Consider the following 13,372-nt stretch of genomic DNA (forward strand, 5'->3'; position numbering starts at 1 on the left):
ACAATGTTACGTCAGTGGTCTCATTTTATTTTTAAACGCTAAGGGTGTTACAAAAAATTCATTCGAAAAACATGAATATTTCATAACACCTGATTTCGATTAACGTAAGTCTGAATCAATAATTCCCTTTAATTAATATTTTTAAGCAGGTCACCTCACGATGAAAGTAAAATTGATAGATGTCAAATGAGGTCTATTAAATTGGCCAACATATATACGGTAATTTTATGTCATATTTTTCCACCAGCTTCTATTATCATGAGCAAATTAACTATCCTATGTAAAAAGAACAATCTACTAAACTTTAGACGTTAAGGCCCCAGCGAGATTCGAACTTACGATCTTCGTTGCAGGCGCTTTAACCAACTAAGTCACGACGCTGTTGTTCAGACGATCAAATTGTTTTCTTCTTATATTTTATATACTAGTAAGTTGCCCTAGATCCGCTTAAAAAATCTAGATTATAATTATATTCGATGTATAAAAAGGAAAATTAAACTTTAAAAAAATGTTAAAACTTCGTCGCAAAATTCCAACAGTTCGAGTCGCCTCAAAGCGTCGTTATAATTAAGGCATCATTTTTTTTTCTTTATTTCAATGTCCGGCAATATTCTGCGGCCCACTTCCACTTATTGATCCGGCATTGGAAAATAAGAGCCACCACCCCACCGCCACCCAATATCTCCTCCAACTTGTTTACACTGACCACGATTCTAGCTCATTTTAATTTCTCACGATATTCTCCCTTCTTTTATTATCTTCGGAGACAGCAGTCGAGTAACCCCTCCATTGCCCTCTTTTATTTAACGATCATTTTTATAACATTATGGAAAATGGTTAGACTTTTATATTGTTTTTGATGCTTCATAGTTGGTTTATTTTTTTCCTTCCTTGTTTTACTTTGTTTGTAAAGGCGTCTCTGTACTTAATAAAAGTTTTAGCTGAAAATGTATTTTTATAATAGCTTAATTATATAAATATTCATTACTTTTTTAAAGATTAACTGATGTTAAAAGTAATAACATCATTTTGAGTTGTAAAGTGTATTTTAAATATATTAACTATCCCAAAATATTAAATTGATAAACAATATTAAGACCGTAGATTTGTTGTCAACTTCTCACAATCGTTTTGAAATCCGATACAATAATAACGTTAGGAAGAACATAACGTTTGTTACGTTACGATTCGAATCGAATTGAAGCGATTACCGTTACACCTTCATTGTCATTCATTGTTATTGCGTGTTTATTAGGAACGCGATCGTTTTGGACGCGAAACTCATCGTTATTTGTAATGTTCACTCTGATACGTATTGCTTTAAAATAATAAAACCATTTATATCTTACCTTTTATTTACGAATTGTATCAGTTTTAAGATTTTTTTAACTAGTTTCGAAGAATAAGAGGGTATGCTTACAATCTGTATGTAGTATCTCAATATTGTAATCCATTGAAATCGTAAACCAATAAAATATTACCTCTTTCAATCTATTTCTAAACCAATAAATAATAATAAGCTAGAGTAATTTCCGTTTCTAATTTGAAGTCCCGAATTTAATGAATTCGAAATTATCTAAATCTCTAGATTCAAACGGAACGTGACTAATAATAAAAACAATATGTTGGGATCTAAGAAAATCTTTTGATACACGCACAAGATACAAAGCTATTCCGTAAGTAGGAGGTCTCAAACGACGTAATAGAGGATTCTAATTGGCCTCAGACGGCTCACTATGCTTAACTGCCAATTAAGGTAGATTACCCAAGTATAATCACGTCCGCCATACTCGCTTCAATTGCTAATAGGAGATTCTCCTAAGTCCGCTCGGACATTTTCTTTTTACAAAATGTCTTGCACTGACCGTCCCTATATAATTCTGGAATATGAACTCAAGTTTTTAATGCAAATATCAGTCTATCAGTTACTACTTCTTTGTGATTCCTAGATATTAAAACCACATAAATCACCTTTTCTATTTTATTAAAGGAATCACCAAGTTACTCATTAACAAGAAACTTTAACATTATCTCAGTTAATAAAATAGAGTTCAAGTTTACTTGGAACAATATCCGCGATTTAAAAGTGATGTCAGATTCACGACACAAGCAAGCCTTTAGATCTAAAAATAAAGTTGATGAGCACTTTAAATAAAAAAATACTAAGAGTATTAAATTGGTCTGCCGGAACACTTGTACAAGACTTATATTTGACTCTGCCTATTTCAAAATTAATGATAGGGATGACAATATTTTTAACAGAAATGAACCGACAGTGAAATCATAGAGTTACGTGACCAAGAATAGAATAATAAAAGACACGCATATGACAAAATATTGGTGCTCGGAAATGCTCCTGCTGAGCCGAGTACAGCCGAATACTCTTTTCTCGAAAGCTCAAACGGCCTTTTAACTTCGATCGGGATGAAGTTAGAAGGTTGAAATTTTAAATACATATTCCTCAACTTGTTAATATTATAAATGCGAATGTTTGGATAGATGGATGAATGAATGGATGATCTCAAGAACGGTTCAATGGATCTCGTTGAAATTTGGTACATATGTAGGACATAGTCTGAAAGAAAACATAGGCTAATTATTACGTTTATCAATTCCGCGTGAACAGATTGGCGGGCGACAGCTAGTAATTTATAAATATACGTTGTTGTTTATGACGATTTGTAATTTATTTTGTTACAACTTAATGGCGGAATTCCAAATAAACAGACAATAACAGTAAAGGATCATAAAGGTGTGACTGTAACAGTTCACATCGGATTGGGAGCACAAACGAAACGTAACGATCATGCTATTGTTATGATATGCTATTGTAAAATGTTAGCGCACTGTACAATGCAGCCGGAATTAAAATTTATACATTGCGTAATGCGCATTGACTTCACTCATGTACATAATTAACCATCAACACCAGCTTTTATTAGTTTTTTTTTTAATTGTTTTGAAATGAAAACGATGTTTTTAAATTTTCAATATGTTTCTAATAATACATTTAAGTAAACATGATGCTAAATTTCACAATTCTTTTCGTAGTTAAAAAGCATAATGTGGGTTTTACACGACTAACAAGTATAACAATAATCTTAAATCTAATGATTTAAATACAATATGCTAATAATTGCTAATATAAATGGTTTTATCAAAATAAATTTGAAGGTACCAAGATGTTCTTCAAGAAATTGTTTTTACAAAACAAATCACCTTTTGTTTTAAAAATCTATTGCGAGGTTGCTCGGTCATTCAGTTGTCTTTATTTAATACAAAGAATTCTTATAACGGTAAAAAGATTTGTTATAGACACAATTGTTGTTTTGTTCAGATAATTGAATTTCGATGGTTTCATCCATTAATTTTGTCAATTTACTTTCGTATTCTTTTTTCCCGAGAGCAAAGAAGGGTATTTTATAAAAGCTCTTATTATATTTTACCTTCTTAACTTGGAGGTAAAATTTACATTGAATAGTATATCTCTATATCTCATTTTGTCTATCAATTCTGTTACCTCTACGATTATCAAGATCAACAAAGTATTAATTTTGTACCTATCTTATTCATTCGTATTAATCCACATTTCTATATAATACTAGCTGTCGCCCGCGACTCCGTCCGCGCGTAGTTAAAAAAAAAAATGAAAAATAGATGTTGGCCAATTCTCAGACCTACTGAATATGCTCACAAAATTTCATGAGAATCGGTCAAACCGTTTCGGAGGAGTACGGGAACGAACATTGTGACACGAGAATTTTATATATAAGATTCCCTTTCGATATCTTTAACACAAAATAGAAAATATTTGAAATACGAACCCTTGCATTTTAATTTAGAATAAGATATTTAGGAAATTCCAAATTCGAGTAATGTGTTGGTCTTTACTCCAGATTTAAGATGATATTTTTTTACAAGAATTTATCAAAGAAAAACCTTTTACCCTGAATAAATTTCAATATAATATAGTCCGTGAAGGTAATGATAAATAACTGGAAGGTCTATACTCTATATTTACATTCCTATTTATAAACTCAGTTATTCACTCAAATATAAAAAGGTTTACTTGGATTTCGTATAAAAAGAAGAAATCATTTCTTCAATTAGTTAATTACTGGCTGTTGGAAGATACCGATTAAAAAAAGCACTTTACTCTTTTGTTTATTGTACTAATTTTAAACACATCAGTTTTAAAACATATCCTTTATTATGATAGAACTGAGGAAATTTTGTTATGTAGAATGGGAAAGGTTGACCTTTTTACAAGGTGCATCTTTGTTATAGAGGACATCTACATATGTTAACTTCCTAATCTCATGCTCTTAGAAATATGGTACACTTTATCGCATACTTTCTTTCCACTTGTCTTTTAATTATTGATAACTTAGTTGAAAAATAGAGCAGAAAAGTAATAAATATTATTGTTAGCCATGTTATAGATCTCGGGATTATCCTGCACCCTTGGTAATAGCTAAGCGTTCCGAAGTTTCTATCCCTTCTGCTACAACGTTATAACTTAAAACACGAAGTTTGTATCCATGCTTAGCCAACTAACAATCTGTTTACCGTTAAAACTTAGCTAACTTGGATATTTAAATTTAGTAATTGCAAAATTTTATCACAGTAAAACTACACTATGACCTAACCTATTTGATCATTGTTATTCTGTTATTTTAGTTGTGTTGCATACAACAGTTTTAACAGTGGTTGACGACAGCAACAACAACATTTGTTGCAAAAATTGGACGGCTCGCCCTGTGAAATACTACGACTACACAGAAGACAGACGTGAAGTGGAAGCAAGTCCTCTTACCCTTCCCAACCTTTTCTTATAAGAAAGGGATGGGAAGGGAAGTGGATTTGTCTGTGATAAGAATGGGGAAATCTTATATTGCAATTCCCTTCCTCCGTCGATTAGAGGTAGGCAACGCAACTGCAATTGCAGATGTCTAAGGGCTCGTTAGCCACCTTGTAATATAAAAAAACAATATTGCAAAACTAAAACAAAAACAATATTTATCTTTTTGAAAAAAAAAAGTCAATTGTAAATCAAACAAAACCATTTATTTTGCGTAATAAAAAAGTAATTGATATACAGAACTTAGGAAAATTACAAAAATATATGTATGATTAATTTCATTGAAAAATTTCCATATCGGCACTCGATGTAGCACAGGATGAATAAGAGATGCTCATAAAATATTATGTGTTTGTTCAAACGATCGTATTTATGGCGATACGAAGGTTATGCGAGATATCTGTGTAAATTCATCACTATGTTTATAACATTAAAAATAATAATTTAATGAAAATTTGTCACAGTAAAATTGTATCAGAAAGTCAAAAAAATTAGACGTAAAAAAACATTAGACGTAGCAACAACGACAAGGACAGAGTCCTAAGATATGATGATGATGATCATGGTGAGGAAAGTCCTTCTAGTTTGTGCAGTAGAATCACGGCAACGGGTCACTTAATTTTAAGAGATCCGTAACAGCGCGAATGAATTTTTAATTTAATATTGCTTAGTGGCTTATATTGATGTTTTTTTAATAAGGCGAGAACTTTTAAGGCATCTAAACGCAGCAATAAAATGACCTTATTTTCGTTTCATATAAAGGCGATGGTTTTTAATGCTGATCGTAAAGAGAATCTTCCTAACAATGGTTGACAATAAAACATGAAAAGTGCGTTAACGACCAATAAAATTCTGTTTACTGTATCAAGACCATCAGGTCAGGTTAAAGCAATATACATAAAGTTAGCAGCAATGGAAAACGTATTTGTTTCTTTATTAAATTTGATCGACTCTGTTTTATTGGACAAGAACAGAGACGTAAAACATATGGAGAAAAATACGTGAGAATTGAAACATTATGTGAAACAAAACACCAATTAGTATATTGTGTCTTAAATAAAACACTATTAATTAATTTCACATTAAATAGTTTTACTGCTTGAAAAGTTTATCCAACATCTGCATAGTTCCGTGTGGTTAGTTAACAAATCCGGGATCGATTTCTGCTAACGAGGCATTCTAACTAAACTCTTAAGTAATCTACATTGAACATTTTTTTTTTATCTATCGACAGTTAAATGTATTCTTTGTTACATTTTATATCAAATTTGAAACAACCTTTAATTCTTCAGAAAAGTGGAAACGTCATATAATTTGTGATGAAATATTATTACTAGGAAATACGATTTTTTAGATAATTTGTTTGTTCGAAATGAGTAAAATTTGATCCACCTTTCTTTAGTCACTCATTTATTTTTCCCACATGTATCTCTATCAATGTTTCTGCTATCCTGGTAAAAAAAATTCTCACAATACTCTATTATTTCTCAACAAATCTATTCTATTTAATCTGTATGCTAATATGAGTACAATACATATCAACCTCAAGGGAATAGCGATAAATAAAACAAAATAGATCATTGAAATTGAACTTACGTCGACGTTGATGCCAGGTTGCGCGAACAGTCTCGTATAGGGATACTCCTTGGGGAGGTAACTGAAGAACTCCTGTCTACCCCGGTACCACTTCACACTGTACAATGTCTCGTTCCCTTCTAAAGTCCATTTGCAACCGAGCAACACTGTGTCACCCAGCCTGACAGCTGACGGTGCTATTAATTGCACGTCACGCAATGCTCGCGTATCTGGAAATGAAAAATAACAATTAGTCCGTTTTTTAAAGTTGGGTTCATATGTTAAAGAACGATTGCAAAGAGTCGCTTGTATAATTTTTTTTTAAATTCCTTTTTATTGTATAAATTTGGATTAATTAAAAGTGTCGTAGACGAACTATTATCAACAAGACTAGTGATTAAATTGACGTGATACAGATGACAGAAGTAAGTAACCAACTAATATTTAATGCTTTAGATCTGGATGTCGATCCTCGGGTATTGCAGATGCCCATGGGCGTCGATGAACACCTTGGCTGCTCGTTTAACCCCTTTTCTTATAAAAAAAAAAACTTTTAAAACTGATTTATCGTCGGTTTCCAGTGATGAACAAAAACACATGTTATCCCTCAAATTTCCTTTAAAAAAATATGTTTTTGTATAGAAGTTTTGATCGTGTAAACACGCTGAGTTAATACAATACAAATCCATTGGTTCAATATATCTATTTCAATTACATTGACAAGGCAATATCATTAATTAAAGGAAACACATTCCTTTATCTCCTTCGATTCTATTCGATCTTAAACAATAGGTAACCTTACACCTTGAATCACAAAAGCAAACCTTTGTCTATCCTGCCCACATCTTAGACAGTATTACTTAAATTAAGCTTTTAATATGCCTCTTTCTTCCACACTAAGTTAACAAAAAATAAAAGCTTTGCTCCAGAGAAATGAACGATACAAAAGTAATTTTGTAATTGGCTGACTGATATATAGTCACTAAACAAAACTACTTAACTAGTTTGTGCGTGGATATCGAACAGTAAGAATTCTAAAAGAAAAAGTATAACGTCCAAATAGCAAAGCTACTTTTATAAGAAACAACATACATTTTAATTTTAATATTAAATTTATTATCATCAGCTCACTATACGTCCCCACCGAGGGGCTGGATTGGAGGAGCCTATCCTAAGTTAGGGACGACTAGGCCAAAGTGTGTCTAGTTATTCAGGTGGATGTAAAGGAGCCAACTGAAAACCAGCGCAGGGACTGTTTTAGGTCGTCCCTGCATCCGCTGAGTTGGCCCCTTTTACCACATTTCTCTAAATTGTTTTCATAAATATGTGGTGTGATTTTTTTTTCTCTTATATTTGTGTTTCTTTCTTTCTTTCTTCTTTAAAGTGTGTTAATTAGAGTAACTATAATAGCGAACATTTTCAAATAATAAATAAGTACAACTAATACACTTTGCTGTTTTTTTCTACATTCAATTACGTTGAAATAACATTTCTTATAAATTGGTTTGGGCTATGAATATAATGTTCTATTCTCCGGTCTCAAATATAAGGTTTCGTCTTTGTAATTGTATTTATAAAAGGAACGTATCAATTTATACCCTCACTATAACCTTTATAGTACAGATCGAATATTTTACTTGGCAGTTACTTTAGTTTGGCTTCCTTTGATTATATTCTTGCGTAATTGGAAGGACGAACTGTATCAAAATATTAAGAACAATATTACACCTTACTAATATTATAAATGCGAATGTTTGGATGGATGGATGGTTAAATTACAAGGTATCTCCAGAACGTTTAAATGGATCTCGTTGAAATTTTGCCTAGATGTGTAACATATTCTGAACGAACACATAGGCTTTTAAGGCTATTAATTTTTTTTATTAATTTCGCGTGAACGTAGTTACGGGCGACAGCTAGTTAAAATATATACATTTTAATACAAAAGTGTTTTGAAAAAAACGACTTAAAATGTTGGGATATCAATGTAAATATTTTTTTGTAAACGTTAAGCACAAAGAGATTCAAAAAGTACTTTACAGTATTTCGTCTAGTCAACAATACCGTATCGCTACCTATTAAAAAAAAGAACAAGTTTGGCCACAGATCATTTGGCCACACCAATTCCGGGATCTCTGCCTACCCCTCTGGGTTACAGGTTGTATATCTGTGGTTAAAGGTAATAAAAATCAAAAAGAGAGACTTCGTGATCTACCTATAAGCGCATCTTTAATTCAGTAAAAAAGAAGTGCGATACCTCAAAAACCAGAAATAAAATATATATTACATTAAGATAAGTAATAAATATTACGTACAATATTTGTACAAAATTTCGACGACATTAAACAGTACAAACAACTCTTATTAAATGCTTACATTCACTTATACAACAAATAATCTAAATGTTATCAAAGGAAGTAAATAGACGCCATTAGCCGGTAGACGAGAGTTGGAAGCAAACAAGAATCAATTTATACACTTCCCTGTTCCGCATGAATAATTATTGTTAGAATTAAAATAAATCAAGCTTTAATTAACCGAAGCACTCATGAAAACATATAGAAAGTATTAATCTATATAAATATGTATATTTAACGCTGAAGTGGTAATAATAGTGGACGTTGTGGTGATAAATTTATGAAATGTACAATTTTTTTTTTTTATTTATATTAAACAGGGTACAAAATATAAATCTATATATATAAAAGAAAGTTGTGTTAGTTACACCATTTATAACTCAAGAACGGCTGAATCGATTTGACTAAAAATTGGTGGGCAGGTAGCTTAGAACCAGGAAAAGGACATAGGATAATTTTTACCCCGTTTTCTATTTTTTATTCCGCGCGAACGGAGTCGCGGGTAAAAGCTAGTTTACAATAAAAGTGTCTATAAACCCATCGTGGGTTTGTTCAGACACTTTGGTACTACTACGCTATGAAATATAACTGAAGGTAAGTTTCAATTATTATTTTAAACAGCAACTAAGTGAGATCGCTCATACCGTCATATACAGGGTGCGCATCGGGTAATAAGTAAAAATAATAATTTGATTCGATATTGGTGGTAAGTATCAATGAAAAATGAGAAGCTAAAAGCGCGTACAGCCTAATTGATAAGAGACATCTGATCAAGTGATCATAGAAATATTTTTGATAACCACATCCTAGCATATTCATCTTGTTGTCAAAACGCGATATAACTCATTATAAAATAACAATCCAAAAATTGGAGAAAATTGCTTACAATTTTCTTAATCTGTAAAGTTTCCTTCTTAGCATATTCTCCGCACAAGGAGTCCCTTCCTCCGCCTTCCCCTCCCCCGGTGTAGCGAACGCCCTGACCGCAAACAATTACATTACATCAAGCGTCGCCTGCGCCTTAATGCAATTAGAAGACCGACGCGTTCCCGATTTATACGTAATTGTGTGCATTAATAGGACTACGGGGAATTAATTCTTATTTAATTAACCTCAAGATGTTTGCAACACGTTTTTACAACAACTCGTTCATACAACACTTGTTATTGTTGCTAGCTCTACCACTATATTACCAACAATTAATAAATTAAGATTAGATATAATATTTGTTATTTCTAAAAGCGATATTAATTTGTATCTTTTAATACGAGCATTTAACATCTACAACGTAATCACGTACCGGAAAGTGTAGGACTGAATTTATAGAAAACATAATTGGTTTTGTATCGGAGCGAGTGGGCTATTTCGTTAATGGACGGTGGACCGCTCCGTACCGCGCAGAACCGCCAGATCTCAAAAGTATTACTCTGGATTTTTCTCGCATTTCCCCCGCAAGAAGTTAGAAATAAGTTCATGGGGAAATATTGCTTCTAAAACTTTCGTAAAGTGCATCAGTTTTTAAATGATCATTGTAGTTAGACATGGCATCGAGATTATTTTGATTATTTAGCAAATTGTGTTCTTGTTACATACAAAAATGGTATATTTTTCACACACAAAAATGTTGTGTCCCCCATACTTAGGGTCATTTGTAGTCGTAGTTAATTTAAACATATTTATAATCTGTAATTACTGCAATAATAAAGTAAATTGAGCGAACATAACAAATTTATGAGTGCTGTGGTCACTAGTAGCCGCAAATAACAAAGCTTAATTATTCGGTTTATTTTTATTGTTGCAAATTGCCCGTTTATTGTTTATTCTAATAATACATTATAGCTAAATTATAGATCACTTGCTCATTTGCCACCTTTAAATATAAAAAAGCTACAATTTGTTGAAAAGTTTACGACAACAAAGTAATTGATGAAGGCAACATGTAAACAGAAAACAAAGAAATAAATGAAAAGAGAACGCTATTTGAAGCGAGACCGTGTCTCAGTACTAGTACTTACAAGCCTCAGAGATGACGACCGTTTTAATTACACTTTCATTGCTTTACCCTTTTGAATTTATTTGTTACGAGATGAAATTCTAAATGTCTATGCCTTGAATTTAACTTTAAATGTTGTTTTATTGCAAGAGAATCGTTCTATGTTAAGCAATCTGTGGAATACAAATACAATATCATGATAATTTTATTATCTGTGAGAAGTGAATGATGAAAATTAATGCAGCGTTTTGTGAAATTAATTTCATCCAACAATTCATCACAATCAGCCTGAGTTTGTCCACTGCTGCGTCTAGGCCTCCCCCATCGATTACCACAATGCCCGGTCCTGTGCTGCGCGCATCCAGTGCACTCCCACAACCTTGACCAGGTCATCCATCTTGCAAGAGGCCTAACTACGCTGCGTCGATCTGTCCGTGGCCGCCACTCTAGGACTTTTCTGCCCCATCGGCCGTCCGTTCTGTGGGCAATGTGGCCAGCCCATCGCCACTAAATGTTTACAATTCTTCGGGCAATATTGGTTCCTTTGGTTCTGCTGCGGATCACATAACTTCTGACGCGATCTCGCAGAGAGATTCCGAGCATTGGACTCTCCATTGCCCTTTGAGTGACTTTGAGCCGCCTAATGATGCCCGCAGTGAGGGGACAGTCTGCCCCAGGTAGACATATTCGTCGAGAACTTCGAGAGTATGGCCTCCGATGTTATCGGAGTGGGTGGAACATGGATATTCAACATGACCTTCGTCTTATCCATGTACATTTTTAAACCCACTCGTTCGGAGGCTCTATTTAGATCATCGAGCATTGCACCGAGTCCCTCCATGGTCTCAGCCAGTTTACAATGTTCCGAAGAATTATTTATTTTTTATTCAAAACTTACAAAAATTTGATACTTATATAAACAAGCGTATTTTTTTCCAAAACAAGTAAAGAACTGAATTTCTATCGAAAGATTGCAACAGTGGACCTAGCATGAATACTTGTGTGCCATCGTATCGTTATCGAAAATTTTTTAATTAAAACATATGATATCGGGCGTAAAGAACACCAAAAATCTTATATATGATGATAAGATGAATGGATGTTTGTTATACATAATACTAATTACCTTTTTTTTTAAATTCCGCGCGGACCGAGTCTTGGTCGACAGCTAGTTTTGACATAATTGACAAAGACGATACGAATGCGATTATCCAAATATTTGTGCCAGGCCCACTGGAGGCAATTTTAAAATTGGAAGCCTTAGTTTAACATTGTTAAAGATTTTTAAAGTTTTCAAATATTGTTCCGGAACTCGGGGTAAGAATATAAAATGCAAAGTTTTTAATATATTCATGCAAAACGAAACTTTCTATAAATTATATTGAAAGTTTTAGAACTTAACTTTAAGATAAAATTATACAAAACCAATTATTTAATTGAAGCTTTTCAATTGGAAAAAGTAACTTAGATCTGTTTAATTTTAAGGCCGGGTTGGTATTTTAATTGTACATCATTTTTATCTAGATCATATCTAAATCTTCACTAAGGGAGATCATCTAATCTGACAGTTTGATCTTAGTAACCTCTTAAAGCTCTTCTCTTCTCTTCTTACCGAATTGTACACCAACATTGAAACACCGATCGAACGTCCAAATCAAATTTTCTTCGACTAATCCATATTTATTCTGTTGACCCGAGCACCGGCTGTTCGAACGCGATAAGAAGAAAGTTACTTTTTCATAATAATAGTGATAATAATTCTTTACAAACATTTATAAATAGACTCCCAAAAATTTTACTTTGGTGACGGTGGTACGTACACATTTCCTTCTACTATACTTCAACTATTTCATTACTTATGTACGTAGTTACGTAAACATTTTTAAAAGCTTAACGGTCTTTTTCAATGAAAACCTCGTTACAAAAATATAATTTTGTATCCTAAACCTAATGCTGACTTCTTATTCTTTGTCATTTAAATCAGTAAATAGAAAACTCGTAGAACGTATTAAGCAATTTTTTTTAAATCATATTTCGTCCTAATTTTTAAAATTGTGTATGTCTGTCTGGTAGGCAGTATGGCTGGACAGATTTTGGCAGGACTTTGACTTTAAGATAGCTGATGCACACGGGAATATTATACATTTTTAATTCTGCGCTGACGAAGATCCGGCCGACTGCTAGTTTCAAATAATATGCTTACAACAAGATTTAAAAAAAACTTGAGAGGTGTCAAGGGACACCCGGATGGAACGAAGTTCCTTTCGATTAATTAGTGAAGGAACCAATGTTTATTCTATGAATAAAAAACTTAAGTCTTCACAAGAAGTACATTTTATTTCCATGAATTTTCGTTATATATTGTCAGGTCGTTGCCATGGTGAAGTTGCGCTCATTCGTCGTTAACATACTTACTATAGCAAAAAGTGTCGTGACAACTTTTCGTAAGAATTTTTTCCGTCTAGCCCCCTTTCACAACACGCGATAAAGAACTTCGTTCCAACTTTAAAATCCCAATATGGTTTAGGACTTTACAAAAAGGACTTATGATTAGAAAGATGTCGCATAAATTATCCGTAAAGTAAA

The 13,372-nt window shown here is 32.9% G+C and overlaps 1 protein-coding gene across 1 annotated transcript in view; it reads right to left on the bottom strand.

The window, feature by feature from the left end:
• Positions 1–13,372, bottom strand: part of LOC106709936 — a 185,570-nt gene that overhangs the window by 117,122 nt on the left and 55,076 nt on the right. The window contains exon 3 of the mRNA XM_045678459.1: positions 6,458–6,666. Within this exon, the coding sequence (XP_045534415.1) occupies positions 6,458–6,666 (209 nt within the window). The remainder of the gene's footprint in view (positions 1–6,457; positions 6,667–13,372) is intronic.

The sequence above is a fragment of the Papilio machaon genome, chromosome 6 (genome assembly GCF_912999745.1).
Source record: "Papilio machaon chromosome 6, ilPapMach1.1, whole genome shotgun sequence".
Lineage (NCBI taxonomy): Eukaryota > Metazoa > Arthropoda > Insecta > Lepidoptera > Papilionidae > Papilio > Papilio machaon.